The sequence below is a fragment of the Indicator indicator genome, chromosome 21, assembly GCF_027791375.1.
Source record: "Indicator indicator isolate 239-I01 chromosome 21, UM_Iind_1.1, whole genome shotgun sequence".
Lineage (NCBI taxonomy): Eukaryota > Metazoa > Chordata > Aves > Piciformes > Indicatoridae > Indicator > Indicator indicator.
In genome coordinates, this window is record NC_072030.1 from 8,793,245 (window position 1) to 8,812,208 (window position 18,964).

Consider the following 18,964-nt stretch of genomic DNA (forward strand, 5'->3'; position numbering starts at 1 on the left):
GACTGCCATTGCAAGAAAATAATTTATCCTCTACATGGTTTTAGGGTCAGGGGATGGCCAGCAAGGAGAGGACTTGTCTATGGACCACGAGGAAGAGATTTCTCATGCTTTATGGCATCCAAAGCATGCAGGCAAGTTGGTCAACAACCCTGGCTTTACTACAGGAAGAAGTTGGCAATATACTTAAAATAAAAACCAAATCAAAACAACCAACCAACCAACACAAACCCTATCACTGTTTCTACAGTCTGGTCTCTCTACAGAGATTAAACACTACACTGAACCTAAATTTTTTTGGTTAAGCAACTATTACAACAATCTAATAAATCATCTAAGTTTCCACTTAGAAACTGGCTTTTTAAAGCAATTGATGAGTCAAATTATGTTAAGGTAATTTTACAGAAATATTTTCAAATATATTCTTAAATACATTTGTATATTAGGTCAGTTATTAACCAACACCCAGCTAAGACTTGGCTTTTAGAAACCTGTACTAGGTGCATGAGATCATAGATATCTAGCCACCAGGTGAGTCAAAATCCAGATTTAGAAATTATTATTAATTTTTCAAAAGCTGAATCATTTCATCCCATCATTTTCAGCTTTTGTAAACTGAGTAAGTACACAGTACTGTATGACAGCTATGGCTGAGCTCAAAATGCAATGCTGTACAAGGCAGCAGCAATTCTAGGCTCCTGGGATCTATTTTCTTCCAGCTTATCATGCACTTTCCAAAGCTACTGCATTTGCCAGTGGGTGCATTCATAGCCACTTAACTAGTACAGCCCAATACAGCTCCCAAGAGTGATAACCGTATTTCCCTCCCCACCCCTAGTTTATTTAACTGGTCATCTGCATATACAGGTTTACTATGTGTAGACAATGCTTTTACTTTTTACATTTTTATTTACAGTTTGAAAACACTGGAAATTAACCAACCAGCACCTCTTAGATATATGGCATCCAATAGCACCAACAAACAAGATGGATTTGAACAGTTCAAACAACGAGAATTACAAAATGTATCCCCAGTGTAACGTTTTTAGGAAGGTTTCTGAGAGTGTGGAACGTTAACAGCACTCACACAGAACCAACAAGAGCAGCTGCTGGCAGCATATCACACTGTGAAAGTCAAGATTTTGGCACCTCTAGTTCTTATTTTCAGAACCTTTTTCTGGTCTGAAAACAAGGAAGGTACATAACAGCCCTTATTAGTGACAGAAAAAGTCTTGAAAAATAAAAATAACTATGAAAGAGGTGACAAAATACAAAAAGAACGGGCAGCAAATTAAGTTTACAAAATTTGGCAGCAAATTGTACATCACAAGGTGTAAGAGTCTTTTACACCAATATCCAACAGAAGGAAGATAAACATACACAGAAGATGTTTATTTACACAGCTACATATTAATGATTCTGTTTTCACATTCCAGCCATGGTGAAATTCAGATGGAGGCACCTGCCTCAACACCACCAGCTGTGCTCATTCTGCCACTATCAGAGCTGCATCTGAGCTGACAGGCAGTGTGAACTTACTACCTCAGATGTCTACAGCCAAACAGGAGCCAAGCAAACTAGCCCAGCCCTTGCTGCCCCACAGCCAGCCAGCAGCCCCAATGGCTGCCCCACCAGTCACAACAGCCCTCACCTGGCAGGAAAGGCTTCCCACCATACACAATTATTTCCTACCATGTTAACAAACGAGAGAAAACAAAACAAACAAACCACACACGCAAAAACAAACAAAACCCCCAACCAAACCCAAACCAAACAGAAAAAAACCCCAACCAAATAAAAACCCCAAGCCTGAAAGAAATGCCTTTGCCTTCTACTGAGCAGTTGCTGATCAGCATAACTCATTATTAGTGATCTGGGTGTGTAGTCCTTGGCAGGAAGCTCACTGCTGCCTCTCGCAATGTTTTCTAATCTGAGATGCAATTCACCCTGGCGCAGCTGTTCTATCTGAATTGTAAATCCAGCTACAGACAGGATGGAGAGGTGGACACCAGTCACAGAAAGAAGTATTTGCTGTTGCAGAGGTCTTTTTAAAGCTGCTCTTGTAATTCGTTCAAAGGGCAGCAGAAGCAAGTAACACAGGAGAAATTCAAAGTGTGGCATAAACACCTGGTTCCTTAAGTTAACATCTTAGTCAAATGAACAAATCCGAAGTGTGATGCAAGACAAGCAAGGCAGTATCTGTTGGTTTCTGAAGCAGAAACAGGCATGGCCTTAGAAAACAAGCTACTCTTCATGGCTGAAATAGGAGCAGCTTCTGATAAAGTGTTTTGCATTTTCACTTCTTACACAGCAACTCTTAGAACTGCAGAACTTTACATTCTACCAAAAACATATTAAAATCTATCTGCTTAGAGTTAGATTTATCAGCAGAATGAGAAAAGACAGCAACCACATCCTCAAACCCCCAGTTCTCAGGACAGACATGGGAACCTCGGGAAGGACCTGAACCGTAGGAGACAGGAAATTGCCTTATTGTCTGAAATCTCGTTTTTAGCAGCCAAGTGTTTAATCACTTCTTGGTAGAAAATGTTATGTATTTCCTCACTTATCAGTATACTAACATAACCCGAGCAAAGCTGGAAACGTTGCTAACAACAAAGCCCTAACTACATCTGGCACCATCAGGGTCTCTGAGGCCAAAAAGAAAGGTCTGACCTAAGCAACGTATGGGCACGAGTTGTGTGCCAGGACGGTGCAGGATCACCCCTTGCCCATGCACCCCACCCTGCCTGGTGCACGGACACAGTCCTGCCGCTTCACACACTCAAACCCAAAAGCACCACAAAGCCACAGTTCGGGGAACACACCCTGCCATGACCTTTTCCTTCATTCAAACTTAATTGAGCCACTTGTGGTGACAATAGCAGTGTTTTGTGTGAAAGTAACTGGGTGTCACTCCCTGTGGGAGTCTTTGAAAAATATCTAGGAAATCAGGTCAGGGTGGGACAGTTCCCTTCTGCCGATTACTTGCAAAGCCATTAAAAGCACGGGACAGCGAAGCAGCACGGAACTGTTAAAATACAGTTGTAAAGCTACTGTTATCTTGCAAGCCAAAAGTTTCAAAATTCCCAAGTGTTTGAAAGAGTCTTATTTAGGCTGCCTGATTATGTTACTTTGGCCGAGCTTCATTGCCTTTCTGTAAAATCGTGTCCTTGTGGAAATGTCTGTAGGATAATAAAAATAAAGTGATTTCATTAACAAATCACATGCCAGACATTGCCTTTGCTGATGTAATTTGGCCCAATTTCAGTTTAAAGCACTGCTCAAAGAGTCTAATAGTTTGCTTTGTTTTCAAAGAATTCTGTCTGCTGTGCATCCTGTCATCACCCAAGCTTCTCTCCATCCCCCCTCTAAAAATTCTTAGAGAAATAAATGCACAATGTTCAAGAAGGTTTCAAGGTTTTGTTCTTAAGTGACATGCTGCTTGCCCCCTAGTCTCAAGCAAATCATCCTTAACCACTCATTCCCATTAGTCCTGTATCTTCTACTACTTTGAAATAATGCTGTAAAAGTTACTAAAAATCTTTAAAATAAATTTACAGTGGAAATCTGGAGCAAGGCTTTAGATGCCCACTCCTAAAAGGCAAAAGCAAAGCACAAATATCAAAATAAACACCTAGATGACACTTAAGAAGTCAGTTAAACATGGTCTTTAATACTCCCAATGGCTCAATAGGTTCTAGATGCTGCTATCCAAACACTATGTGTTCATAATAATACATTTTTTAAAGGCAGCTGAATGTCTTTTTGTGAAAACCCGCAACCTTTCATTCACAACACCTCCTATAAATATGGCATTCCACTTCTAGTTTCAAGTTTTATGACCTTCACAGGAACACATTTTTATGATAATAAGAGAGTTAGCAACGCTATCTAAAACATCTTAGATAAGTCTGATGTCCATTGTAAACCCTGATTATCAGGTTTGGAAATCTCCCCATTTCAAGTATTAATTTGAAGAGATTAGTATGTTCAGCAAAAGGGATGTGCCATCTGGACATTCGCTCTTTATAGAGCAAACATGTTAAAGTTTTCATTGTAATAAGGGTATTTTAAAGTTGGAGCACATCTGAGATTCCCTTCTTTCATCTTAAAATTCAGTTACTCTCTTCCAAAAAATATGTCTCAAGGGGCAAGCAATCATGACACTTGAACACAAAAACACACTGGCTTCTGTACCAGAAGAAATCTGGCTGAAAATCTGAGTTGCCTCTGAAGGATCAACAAATGCCAGCACTTCAGGAAGATATTTAACTGCAATACCAGCAGGTTTATACATGCAGGATCATTTGCTTAATTAAGAGACAAGTATTTGTTTAGCGCTAAAGAGGAAGGTGGAGAGCAGGGAGAGGAAGACATCCAGAAGCCAATCTGCCCCATTTATTATGAGGAGCAAGACTGCAGATTAAGATGTTTGTAAACAGCTGAGGACTGGTAGGAAGCCAATTCCTACCAAATAACAAGGAGAGAGACCTAGTTCCCATTCCTCTTAGCTATTACCCTATGGCTAAGTAACATGGCAGCCCTCAACACGACCTGGACTATCTCTCCTTTTCTCAGCTCTGTGGTAAAAAGAACACCAAGTGAAATAGCTCTAATTAACTCCCAAAGCATTCATTTGACAATGTTTAGAAACAAAGACGACATGGAAAGGAGCAGAAGGGGTTTGGCAGATAAAGACTGTCCTGTTGTATCACTCGAGGGTACACCACTGTGGTTAGTACTGGGAGAGAAGGCTCAGAGCCAGTGCTGAGTCAGTCACAAAACCTCCAGCCTCCATCCCATTTCTGAACCAGGGCCCCTCCTCAGCTGACTCATACCCTGGCCCCCCAGTTCCCCTCCACCCCCATTCCCTCTCAAGTCACACACTCTCTGTCATGCTGCCTTGGTTAAAGCATCACCCCACTGGAGGAGCCTGTGGAGATTTCCTACAGCAAAGATACTGATGCCACCAAGGCCAGGTAAGACAGATGTCATACAACACTACCAAAAAGAGCTATTGTGATTTTACATAAGCCCTGGAAAAATGGTCATAAATAATTTGAGTTCATGTCTTGCAATATTTCCTAAAAGGAGTTTTTGAAAGGGAACCTAATCTATTAAAAAAAAAAAAAAAACAACAACAAACAAAACCCAAACAAAAAACCCCCACCAAAACGCTGGAAGGCCAAGTCTAGGAGGAAGTAGTTAGTGACCTGCTGTGCCACTTAAATCCTAATAAGTCAATGGGTCTGGATGGGATTCATCCTAAGGTGCTTAGGAAGCTAGCAAAAGAGCCGGCTAAGACACTCTCCATCATTTATCACTGGTCCTGGCTAACTGGGGAGGTCCCAGATGACTGGAGGTTGGCCAATGTGACACACATCCACAAGAAGGGCCAAAAGGAGGATCCAGGTAACTATAGGCCTGTCAGCCTGCCCTCAGTGCCTAGCAAGGTTATGGAACAGATCATCATGAGTACCATCAAGAGGCATGCACAAGACAACCAGCCCACATAGGTTTAGGAAAGGAAGGTCCTGCCTAACCAATCTGATCTCATTCTGTGACTGAGTGACCTGCCTGGTAGCCAAGGGGAGGGCTGTGGATGTGGTCTACCTAGAATTCAGCAAAGCCTTTGACACAGCTGAAAAATCAAATAAATGCAGAAACTCTGAAAGCCATATTTGGCAGCGTTCTTTAAAAGAAGTTAAGACACAAGATTGATATTTAAGAGGAGCAGAACCTGTATATATAAAACTTCTGTATATTGTAATGACTATCAAGTGTGGCTGAAGAGTTTATAAGCACAAAAATCAACATGTACAGTATTCAGCTCTTAAAAACTGAAAGAAACAAAAATACACAAAACACTCACTTGTGTGAGGCAGCAGATTTGTTTAAAAACAAAACACAAACAAATAAAACAAACCACCCTATAACCTGAAGTACTTTAGATCTCAACCATGTTTTATCTCCTTTATGTCCTCCAAAGACCTGGAAGGTTGCAAGAAGCCAGATTGTAAAGCTTTATCTGAGAAGAACCGTCAGCTACAGACTCAGCAAGAGTTCATGGCCATAACCTCATGCAATGCCTTCAAGTCACATATTTCTTTCAAACAATGCCTACTATCAACCTTAGCTCTGTTTACAGAGCTGCAATTGCAAAAAATCCACTTAACTCATTTTGTGATCCTGCTTTAACAGGTAAGATTTTTACTCCAGGCTGATCTACTCCCATCAGTCCTCAGGCAACTCCACAGAGCTGACTGCTGGCACCTCTGCCAGGATTTAGTCTATTTACTCCTCTTTGCCTGCTGCACTACTAAAAATGGTAGCATGCCAGAACGATAGAAACTCATATTCACCAGGTGCACCAGAGCAAAATCATGGTATGTAAATTCTAGCCTAATCTCTCTTCACTGGCATTTTGGTTGGACTGCCAGCACTTCTGAGAATTCCTTATCTTAAGTGTGGCTGTCAGAGTACTCCACTGAGATGATGCAGGAGTCCACAGACTTCTCTCAAGTGTTCTCTCTCATTCACGTTGCATAGATAGGCTTTCAGAGTAGACTGTGATTCATGTGTGAGGAATGTTGGGTAGATAGCCCCACCGAGCCCACAGGCTGCAGTTACCACTTCAATTCACCAAAATCATGTTTCTCTAGTTAAATCACTGATGACACAGTGAAGTGCAGGTCTGGGCATGGTCCAGCCTCATAATGAACATCCACAAGTATTTCACAGAATATCTATATACACATACAGCCATTCTATAGCCACATTTTGATCATATGTGCATCATAAGTATGTCTATCAATTTCTGCAAATATTTACACCATGCCACTGTAAATATCTTCACTCTCAACAAGAAAGAATATCATACTTTCAACACCATGAATGGTGTTGATTAGCCTCCAGCTTGGCAACCTTGTAAAGCATGACACAGACTGTATTTTAGGTACCAACCAATTTCCACAATTCTTCCTACCATTTATAAAAACTGATCACTTTGCTTAAGAACTTTGCTGAACCAGGCCTTGGCTTTCTGATGTCACACTTGAGAGAGAAGAACCTAAATTAAAATTTTTTTTTTTTGTACTTCACGAGTCTTAAAACTGCCTTATCTATTGTTGCTGCTGCAAATATTTTCTCATGGAAACTTTGACATGGGGCTGTATGTATAGGTGAGGTGCACATGGAATATCTCCTGTAATTTGTTATTCATCAGTCACTTTCTCATTCCTTCCCTTTCCTGTCTGTTTTGATCACAAAGGTTCTCAAAGACATATGTGCACAGCCTTTTCCACAGAACAAAAGGGAGGAAGGAAGCACAGGTCAAAACGGAAAAAGAAGGGAAAAAGGAAAGGAGAGAAGCTGAGGCTCTCAGGTAATCAGTGCAAACAGCTGTAATGACGCTCTTCATTTTCCAAAGAACTGTAGTGAGGACATTTACTAACTTAGGAAAAGTTAATTTTTAATAAGCTCAAATGATGATTAATAAATAGGCAATCTCTATATGTACTGAAGGTAACACAGTGTCCTTCTCCCTGTTGCTTTTGAGAAATTTCAAGGCAATGATGCAAAGAAGAAAGATTTTCAACACGGTCTACTGAGTCCATAAAATAACACTTCAGTGACAGCAAACCATAGATGATTTTTTAATTAAAGCTATCTAGTTACCTGCCAATGTGCCCTTTATCCTTGTTCTACACCTATAAAGCAGCTTCTTAAAACTTACCTTTCTTGGGGCAACTTCAGTTGTCACTTGGCAGTAAATAAGTGACTTACTCTGTAATAAAGCTATTAAAAATATTCTGTGATAGATAAAACAAGTGTCATGAACTAGATTATTTTGTACAGTTCTGTCACCAAGTTCTATATTGATATTCAGTGGCTCTCTCTATCAAACAAGATACTGCAAATTCTGCTGAAGAGATCCTTTCCTGTTCTTCCCACAAGCATGCCCCTGCAGTAACTACTACACAGCAATTATCCATATTGTGCTTGTGAAAAACCATTTACAGGACAGTATTTAAACCCATAGCATTTTCCAGAGAACAGTTTAGGAACGGCTGTTGAAATACATTTGGCCAGCCCTGGTCTCTTACAAAATGCACCAAGCAGCAGCTGAGAAGCCTACTGAATATACTATGACTGCACCTTGCAAAACCCTCCCTGTTCAATAAAGCAAGTAGTTCTTGTGAGCCTGGAATGAAAGAAGCCTACTGCCTCATGAGTTTAGAACTTACGCCTGATTGATGCTGATATCTAAAGAGTGCATAAAACTTTTTGCCATGTTTGAGGCAGACTGTAAAGCAGGGTGGTTTTAGGACCACTCTTACTTTTTGTGTACTTCCACAGAAGTTGCAGAGCAAAAACATCTGAAAATGTGTCAAGACCAGTTTATACCAGCCACAGTTTTAAATTTGTTTCAATACACCTTTTGAAAGATTCTAAGCTATGAAATACAAAACTGAACTCCTCTTACCTTAGTGTTCATAAAAGATTTTCCACGTTTATATTCTTTGTGACTTGCTCTTTTATCAAGCTTGTTCCACAAAGCTTTGGCCTTCCACGTGGTCACTCTTGACTTCAATTTGGTGTAAAAGTTTCTATTGTCCAAAGGATCCAACTGAAGTTGGCGAGTGAGAATATTAAAGGCCTGAATGGTACCTTTGCATGTTGATGCTTGTACAAAGTTTTCAAATATCTGGCCAGCTTGACTGCATTTTTCATCATCATTTTCCCCCATGTTCTGAGAGAAGCGTTTGAAAAGGATTAAGCTGGAGTTGTTATGCTGAGGTACACGTGATCAACACTACCAAGTACTTCCAGGCATGTAATTCCTAGAAAAGACAAACACAGGTCATGTTGAAAGCATGTTCTGCATAACAAAATTACACCTACAAACTGCATATCCAATATGAACATAAAAACACAGCATATGGAGATGGAGTAACTAGGTACAAAACGTTAGTGGCATCCAACACAAGTGTTACAAATAAGCATAACATACTTGTGCTGTCATGACACACACTTCAGAAAGTAAAACCCTACAAACTCTAGTCTACTGTTTCAGAAACAGCCAGCTTCACTAAGAGCCTGAGCATTTCTTTTTGTTCAATGCTAGATAATAGAATAAGAGAAAACAAATGTCTAGATTCTTTTCCCAAGCAGAATTTGTGTCACTGCAAGTACATCTCTTGCAATGTTTTAAGTCTTATGAATTCTTTGAAGCCTGCAGCAAAAAGTCAACACTATTTGAGGGAATTTTCTCCTATTGCACAAACTAGGGCCAAGAGCACAGCTGAGCCAGAGCACCTCAGAATCAGCAAAATCACTGGCAACAAGCAAGTGCACAAAATAGGCAAAGCTGAAACATTACAAGTTACACCAGAACTGAAGATACAGAAAACATAACCCCAGAGCATTCCCCTTTTTCTAACTTTTGCCAAAACGAGAAAGATTTCAGTGCTCTAGTGCACAGAAAAGGAATTTTATCTCCACGTCTCCCCATGTTAACGCTAAAGTTATGTGTTTGGAGTCTCACCTTGTCATGTGCTGATGATATAAAATAATGATGTTTGGTCCACTAAGCCCCACTGGCCTTTCCTAGTAACATGACCACTGTGAAACTGTGCCTGATACTCCAGATAAATGCCCTTACATTCTGTAAGAGCAATGCTATTCTAAATGAACTTAAGTTTGAAAGAACTAAAACACTTCCATTGCAGCACTCCCTTATCCTTCTTTAACCTTATCTCAATCTCTAATGGGGAGTGTCTTAGAGTCAGCCAAGGTCCACGAAAATATCCACATGGCTTTCATGTTTTCCAAGAAAATTGTTATAGACTATGTATAAAGTTTTTCTCAGATGGGAGCCTACCCAGACTGAAGCCCAGAGATTTAAGGCATGTATTCTTTTTCTTGCTATTAAAGAATTATCTACCAGTCCAAGAAACCAAAACCTAAAATCAATGCTTACCTAACCTCCCACATAATTAGTTATTTTCCTTGGAACATCATCTGTTAGCTGATAGTTTTAGAATAAATTGTTAGAAAGGCCTTTGAAGTTATGCTTTTTAATTTAACACTGTTCACAAACTATTCATTCTCTGCTTGCATTTCCTTCAAAGAAGAAAAAGGAAAGCTTAACCAGTGTATTTAAGCAGAGACCTACCGTGTCTATCTTACAATCCTCTAATAGAGACAATTATTACACAACTTAAAGAGATCCCACAGGGAGACAGAAGGAAGCATTTGGAATGCTCACATTCCCCAGCTGCGCTCAAAATAAATAACCTTTGTGTGCACATCATCAGCCTGTTGGTTTGTGGGTAAAATAAACTGGCAATCTTGAGAGTTTGTACATTTTCTTAGACCAAATGTCATGATTAAATATTTAGTGCCAAGAATAAGTCAATTTTTGTTTTCCCCTCTGCATACTTCATTTATAGTACGATCCATGTCCTTTTCTGAAGAGCTTTGTGAGGTGAAAGCACGAACATTTTATATGCCATGACTTCCAGAAGGTGTAAGTTTTCAAGAAACCGAGTGCCAAGAACTTCCATTGACTCAAAAGTAGTTTGGGGCATCCAGCACCTTTTCAGCTTCACATCCTCAATGACTAATTAGCAAAGCCCTCCAATAAGTGCATGTTGTCAGGAAGAAGGCCAGCCACCTTCGCTACCCCAGGGCAGGTACAGCCCAGAATTACCCTCACCAGCCCTGGCTTTGGGAATGCAGAGCTGCATGGCAGTTTTGGATCAGTCCAGAATTGACCAATATATTCAGAAGTTCCTAGGGGAAAGGGAAAAGTAGGGGATTGCCATACAGAGAGGTTAATGTGCGTCTGGGCTTCAGCTTTACACATAAGTGCTATTGCAAGGGAAAGGCAACACAGGACAACTAAAGATACCAACAGGACAGTGTAAGTTGCTACAACAGGGCTTAAAAAGGCACCCCAAGATTAGACACCCACTGACAAAGAAAATTAAAATTAATCAAAATGAAGGATAAACACTTACTTTACCTGAGTGCTATACCTGGCTGAAATTTTTATATATGTATATATATATAAATAGAAAAGCCAAAGTATTTTTCTCACAAAATAATCATGAAGAGTTTCTTGGGGAATGGGGAAGTGCCAGTGAAACTTTCCACTTCAGACATTTCAGCTGAGCAAGTGGCAGCCAAATTAGGTTTTCTTAACCACTATAAACTCACATCACTACTGCCTCAGTGCTACCAAAGACTTTGACCAACACAAGAGCTATAAAACACTTCCTCTCCATTGTTTTCATTAGCTCACCACAAGACTTATCATGTTCATGTAACGCAAGTATCTTTAGAAGTTAACTCTGGCATAATTGATAAGTGAGTCTGATCACAAGCTCTTTAATTTAATATCTTTTCTGCTCATAGAGAGGAGATTTTTATAGCCTCAGCTGTTTCTATTCAGGAAGGAAGTGGGGGAAGTGAAAAGCTAAAAGGGTAGACCTGTATCTGAACCAACCTTAGAAGAAAAACAGCATGTGCTAGGGCTGATAATGCTGAGGAAAAGACAGAAGAGATGCTTGGCTGGAGCTGCTGCAGGCAGGATGGAGAGGAAACCATTTTTAGCATGACGCAAACCAGTGGAAGCTGCTGTTGCACACACACAAACACATGCAGCAAGCCTAGGCTTCCAGCAAGGAAGAGAACAGATGAGAACAACTGGGACATCTTCCACAGCCTTAAAACTTCCCTCTTCCAACACTGCAAAGCTAGGACTTAAGACTATTCTTTCAGGGCACAAAATCTTCTCCTCGTGAGCTTTCCAAACACTCATCTTGTCCACTCTGAAAATCTGTGGAATGGCATCTCAGCAAAGACATTTGCTCATCAACAAAGCATTTCTCCTCACTACGTCAGGGGTCACGTTCTCCAAAATGGCCACATTCTGTGGTCAGAAGAGCAGAATGAGACAGGAGACTGGTTACTGGGGTTTCTGGCTTGCTAGAAACACCACTTTTTTATATATTTGGCAGGGGGAGGGGAGAGGGGCATGAACACTGTATTGACAGATGATAGAGAAGAAGATGGTCCTCTAAGTATAAGAAGCTCATGGAAAAGTATGCCTTTTTTTCCTGAGTAATCACTGATATTTCACTGCAATATTGCACATAACTCATTAGAAACAATGCAGTAAAGACACCAAGTTGAACAAATTAATTCCTAACTATAACTAAAGTTTCCTGTTTTGTAACTGACTCAAAGACTTAAGAGGCAATGCATAAACTGCTTACCTCTAGTGAGGAAAAAAAACAACCAAGTGTTTGGGGAAATACTTGAGTTCTTAGAGTATTACCATTTACTCTTTCTTCTTTCATCACATAGTTCACCCTAGGGATGAAACACAGATCCAAGAGTCTCATCAAGGTGAGTACTGATGCTGAAACTAAATTATGCTTTTCACATTGACTATTGAACTTCCTCTGGAAGCACAATCCAAAAATACAGTTTTTATTTGAAACTTTACCAGCTGGTACAGAAGCCTATACAAATTAGGGCCACAGAAAAGGAGTGAGTTAGAGAGCAGGAAAGACTGGACAAACAGTTCCTTTAAGCCAGAGCAAAAGCATCCATGGGTTGGATTCATAGTTAACATGGACTGTCATTTTAGGTCCCACATGTGATGTTGTAAGTACATACAAGAATTTGGCCTTCCACTCAAGGTTCCATGCTGTTACAGGATTATCTGGAGGGCTCCCAGACAAACTGCAGACACTAGGAAGAAGAAGGGCTGCATTTTGATGATCCCTTCTGTCTCCCCTGTCAGGGTAATTCCGCTAATTATCATTAGCTAAATGTATGTATGAAACTGATTCAGGTTGCACATGAAGCATTTCAGTAAAACAGAGGAAGCAATAAAGCTGGCATACAGGAGTCATTACATGAAAGTAGCCTACATCTTTGATAGCAGCACCATGTAAGTTGTCAGCAATGTTTTGAGGTAGTATACTAAAAAATTAAAAGTTGCCCCACTGGAGAAAGAACAACCCTAATTTTAATTCAAACTTAAGCACTTAAGTCCTTCCTTAGTCCCTTAATACTCTGTTTCTAACATTTGACATGTTCTTCAAGGAGACTGAAAATTAATTAAATTCCTCACATTTCAATACCACTAATCCCAACTCCCTTTTCAATACAGCCCTAATTCTGCAATGTTCACCAAGAACAAACTCTTTTATTAAGACTTTAGTTTGATGTACAGGGTACAATACATTCATTGTTTGCTTAAGGTTAGAAACGTCAAGAGAAACAAAAGATTGGATTCTGTAGCCTCTGTAGTAATCATTCACTAATTCCTTATACTAAAAACTACACTGTTTCTGCTCTCTCTTTTCAACAAAAATCTAAATCTTCAGTCTAAAATATCAATACCACTACAAGTGAAATTTGCAAGTGACAGAACCTTACAGGACCTTCTAGGTTTTTCAACTTAAGTTTCTCCATGCATTAGGCACTTTGTTTTCATGGCAACCATTTCAAACAAATATTTCTATCTGGAGGAAACATAGCTTTTTAGTGGTTTGGTTTCCTTACATGTTTTCCTAATATGGACATAAAAGGACAGGAAAAAAAATAAAATAAATGTGATTCTGGTAACAAGTGAAGCTCTCCGTTTCACAGCTAGTTGGAAAAGCACAAAAATACTTGTTTTCTATTGGTGACATATAGAAAACACATTTCTTAGGATGCACGATCTCAACAGAAACAGAATTTGCCTCTGAACAAAGCCTTGCAAACAGCCTCTCTCTATAAACAACCAGATGACTTTTCTGTATTTTTATAAAAAGCTGACTTCCACAGAACTCCTGCAAAATAACTTTTCAGGCCAAGCACGGAATTCAAAACAGTTCCTACCGAGACACTCTGTGCCGGTGAACTTACAAGGTTACTGTACACACTATCAGCTTGTTTTGCTGAAGTTATATGAGACATTTCAAACAAGAGTCTTCCAACAAGTGCAGCTGTGCCAATTTAGCTTGCTGCATCTGGAAACATCCCACAATAAAATGTAGCTGGAAGCATATGCACAAGTACACTTTTCAAAGAATGTTTTAGGTATGTTCACAGGAAGCATAAAATAAAGTGACCTATCTGTCAAATTTTATCTGCCACACAGACTAAGTTACATTCCACACATTTTAAAGTTGAAAGCTTTAAAAATAGTCCAGTTTGTTCTTGGTGTTACTAGTCTGAGCTTTCCAGCTTTACTGTGGGAATGCTCCAGGACACTTGCAATGAAAATGAGATCAACCCCCATAAGCCAGCAGCTTGCATATGTCTCCATTCATGCAAACATATGGTGTTGGCATGGGTAAAGCAGGGATGCTGCCCAAGGATCCACATGTGCAATCCTAGAGATGGAGACTCAAACTTATCTGCCCCTACTGGCAAGCCCAAGGCAGACTGCACCAGGGCTGCCATACAGCCACTCCTGCAGCCCAGGTTCCAGATAACACAGAGCAGAAAACTGGCAGTCATGGGGTTCACACCATTTTGCTGCCTGCTGAGGAAGCCCTGACCTGTGAGCATCTCTAAGACCCCTGGATGCTCATTTTGCAAAGCACAGGCACAAGCATTCCAAATGAATGGGCACTGCATAATTTTCCAGCCATCTCTATGGAGCATATACTTGAAACAACTCATCAGAAAGTGACGCATTGCTGAGAACTGAACCGTAAAATAAATAAACTTTCTTTAAAAAGTAATGATGTTATACCTGCAACACTGGGAACTAACTCTAAATTTTTAAAATTTAAAACCAGTGGTTTTGAGGAAAAAATCTCTCCATCCCAGTTATTATTCTGTACAGGCTACAACAAGTATTTAAAATTACTACTTCTAACAAAAGGTGCTAAAAGCTCTATTACAAGGTCCTAAGTTTCCACACAGTCTACATCTTCAAAGCTAACTATAGATGATTAAGCCACAGTCATTAGGGGTTGATGTTATTCATAAATAAGATATTAAAACCCGACTCCTGTTTAGACTGGTTGCAAGAAAGAACATTTTTCATCTCTGTTGTAGTAGATTAGAAACAAAATATAAACAACTGTAGAAAGTTTATGCAGATGTTTTCCTAGGTTAGGATCACAAGGGAAAGAAGTATGCTACAAGGATAAGATCAGCCCACAAGTAAGCATACCTCTTCAGAAAAGGCACCTGTTATTTAAGTGAGAAACATGTTATGAAAATACTGTCAGTGCAAACAATTAAAAGGACAAGCTTTAAGGTCTTTGGAAATCCTACCTTTCACTTCCTATAACACTTACAATTTCAAGCTCTCAAACTGAAACAGCAGAGATATACAAGCTGATCACAGAACAGGTAGTGGGTTTGAGTTCTGATCAGCACATGTTTTTCTGCTTATGTAGGATGTTAGAACATTGGGCCAGACTAATTCAGAGAGCAAGTAATATTCTATTTACTATTAGTGAAATCACATCCAGCAGGGAGGCGGCAGGGCCAGGCACATCGAGCAGGGGCAGACAGCACAAAAAGACAATGGAGAGGCAGCTCCAGCACCACTCCTGCCCCGTTGGCACTGTGATATTTGACATCCTATTCTGTCTCACAGCTCTGTAGTCTTCCTCTCTGCTGCTCACCTCCAGGTCACTGAGAAAACTTAGCACCACTCTGTCCAAGGAGCACACACAAAAAAAAAAAAAAAAAAAAAAAAAAAAAAAAAAAAAACAACCACAACATCCCACTAGCTGACAGAGCTATGTCAGCAAAATCCCCAGCATACTTGTACAGCTTTCCTTTTGTATGCAAAGGGACAGAGCTATGGAGGTGAATACACTATGAAAAAAGAACCAAAGCATGAATCAGGAGAAAATAAGACTTAGTGAGCAATCATGAAAATAACGTTGGTTGTGTCACTTTGAGAATAGGGATAATCCAGAAAGATGGATCAGCAAGACAAACTATGAATCGACACAGCAACACAAAACTGCAAAGGCCTCTAGCAGTATCCAAGGGGGTGCAACCACATTTCAAGGCAGCTGGCAGCTCCCAGCAAGCAGCATGGGGCAAAGGAGGCCACCTGTTTCAATGCCGCCTTGTTTTCTCCAGCTGGGAGCCATCCTATGCCCACATACAGCCTGTTCCCTTACTGTGGCCACTCTTGATCCAGAGGAGTTATGAAGTTATGAAAAGGGAACCAGCACTGCGGCTACTTAGAGAACTGCCCAAAGACATCAGCTGCAGACAGCAGAAAGTGCCTTACAGTGAAGGACAAGAAACAGTGTAAACAAAAACAAGACTGGCTTTTGTTTCCCCTAAGGATTTCTGTAAGCGAGGAAATGAATGGGTTTTTTGAGGCTTTTTTAAGTAAAAGGATGAAATTATGGCTGTGCTGAAGTAAACTGCTCAGGATATGTCTTGGGGAAAGAAAATTAACAGCACCAATGTTAGCTTTCACAGAATATCTGCCAAAAGTTCCCCAGAATACGTTTCAGATTGTCTTTCCAAATGAGGATCTCAGGTTATATATCTTCTCTCCAGTATGTTTCCCTCCCATTACTGGGGCTGCTCAAGGGCTGTAAGACCCCAAGGGCTCCCGGGCCATGATAATTCATTTGGCAGAGCTGCCCTCAATGTTAGACATCAAACTTCCAGATCACTAACCAGGATTAATCCACTGCAAACACAGACAGTACTGCAGTGCCAATCATCAAAGAAATAAAAAATTCTGGGCATTATTTCATATGTGTATGTGCACACTTTTAGGAATCAACACATTCTATTCTTGTAATTTTTTTAATGCAAGTTAGCACTCAATGGCTAACAGGGCTATAAATGTGGCTTACTAGGATATTGTAATCAGTCACACTGAAATCCATGGGAACCACAAAAAAGGTAAAGAACAAAAAAATCCCCAAAGCACTTTTGAGTTTTGAATGATATGTTCCCTGGTTAGAGCAATGTCAACTCACCACCGAAAAGCAGCCATCAGTGAAGCCACACCCAGACAAGTCAGCCAGAGGGTGGTGGAAAACCAGAAAATTTAGGTTAAACACCAAACTCTACTCCAGGGAACATTTAGATGACAAGACAAAGACGAAAGCAAGCTACTAAGACTGCTTTATACACTGTTTTCTTTTTTTTTTTTTTTTTTTTTCCAATCCTTGTAAACTGCACCCATAGTTACCAGAAGAGACTAGAAAAGATATTGATTCTAAAAGCAGAAACAGTATTTTTTGGAAAAAAATAACCAACTAACCATACCACATGCAGGACAATTTCTACCCTCTCTCAGCCTTGTCTTTCAAAAAAAAATAAGAAAAAACAACAAAAACAACCAACCACAAAGTATTAAAAACCCAAATAAAGATTCCAAGAGAGTTACAAAAACATCATCCATTTCTGCTGATGAAAAATCCTCTCACTCAAACAACAAAATACATCTCAAAACATTATTTTTGGGAAATCCATCAGATAAAAGCAAACAAAACAACAACAGTGGGAATAAAATGTTTGGAAATAGTCCCTTCAAAAAAAAAAATCTGAAGGCAGAACATTATCCAAGGAGAGATCACAAATGCATCACTGTTTTCACAAGGCAAGCTGAGATATAATCAGAACTAAATGATTCATCTTCTCCAGCACAGAAGAGTTTACTAGAAAATGTGAAATACCAAAAAAGCACTTCTTAAGAAGCAATTGTTCATCGCACTGCTTGGTTATAAAAGCCTGAGGTTTAAATTCTCTGCTGGTCCTGTCAACAATATTGAAGGGCAGAGGTGGATACATCATCTCATATTAAAGTCTTTATGCAACACTGGCCATTTGCTTCCAATCACCTACCAAGCAGAATGACCTATGCTTAAATACATAGATGATGTTATCAGGCTCTTCATTAGTCATTCTTTCATTTGGAAAACTTGGTTTTCCACTTATGTGTACTCCACTGCATGCCAGCAGGCAGGCTCTGCAGGAACACAGGCAATTCTAAAGTGCCAAGGTAAAGAACAATGTAATTTTTTTCTAAAAAGTTACTTTTCTCACTGTTACCTAGTCCTAACATTCACTTCACTGTATGCAGGATTCAAAATTTCTTAATGAAAAAAATGCATTTGTAGCAGACTATGGCAAACATCAGTATACACATCTAAAATTCAGTGTAAACTGTGCTTTTAAGAGTTCAGCATGTTTAGGTTAAAAAAAAAAGACAGACAGGTATGTCAGTCATATCCAGAAAGCTTTAAGACAGTGTCAGCATTTCATACCCATATATGAACATGAAGTCACATATAACAGCTACAGCTGTTTGAGGATCCTGAAATGATGTGGTGACTACACATTGCTTACCTGAGCAAAATGTTCCCAGTGTCAGAGTAGATTACAGGCATCACACTTCTTCCCCTTCCTACAGCCATAGGAAGAAAGAGCTAAAGCTGCTTTGGTCCCCCAACTCTCAAGCAGTCTGTCATTTTCAGAAAGGATTAACTGGTTCTGAGTTTGCAGAGTGCCTGGTACACAAGGTCCTGATTAGAGCTTGCTTTGTTAGAGAAAACTGTTTAGGTAGAAAAGTGGCCTACAAAAAGATCTTGGGTCAGTTTGACTTTGCTTTAGCACAGCCCAGCCTCTGCCAGTTGGTGGGATGCCCACTGGCCCGTGCCTCAGTGCTGCCATCCCCTGAGGCCACACTAGGAAGGGTGTGAGGCAGCTGTACCCTCACCCAGCTGCTGTAGGCTACCCACAGCCCCTATGTGGTCCCCAAGGGCGAGCCCACACAGCCTGAGCCCCTGAGCACTGTGCTCCTCCCTCACTGCGCCTGTCCTTCAAAGAGTGGGAACTGGGGAACAGGAGCTACCAGAATACAGACTTCTTTTCACTCAGCTTCTGGTCAGAAGAAAGCCCAAATTCCATTCATCCAACGCACTTAAAGTCAAACCAACTGAGAAGATATGAA

General features: G+C 40.1%; 1 protein-coding gene across 1 annotated transcript in view; it reads right to left on the reverse strand.

The window, feature by feature from the left end:
* MICAL2 (microtubule associated monooxygenase, calponin and LIM domain containing 2) overlaps positions 1-8,749 on the reverse strand; it is a 94,868-nt gene extending 86,119 nt beyond the window's left edge. The window contains exon 1 of the mRNA XM_054390751.1: positions 8,486-8,749. Within this exon, the coding sequence (XP_054246726.1) occupies positions 8,486-8,749 (264 nt within the window). The remainder of the gene's footprint in view (positions 1-8,485) is intronic.
* Positions 8,750-18,964: the final 10,215 nt, after the last annotated feature.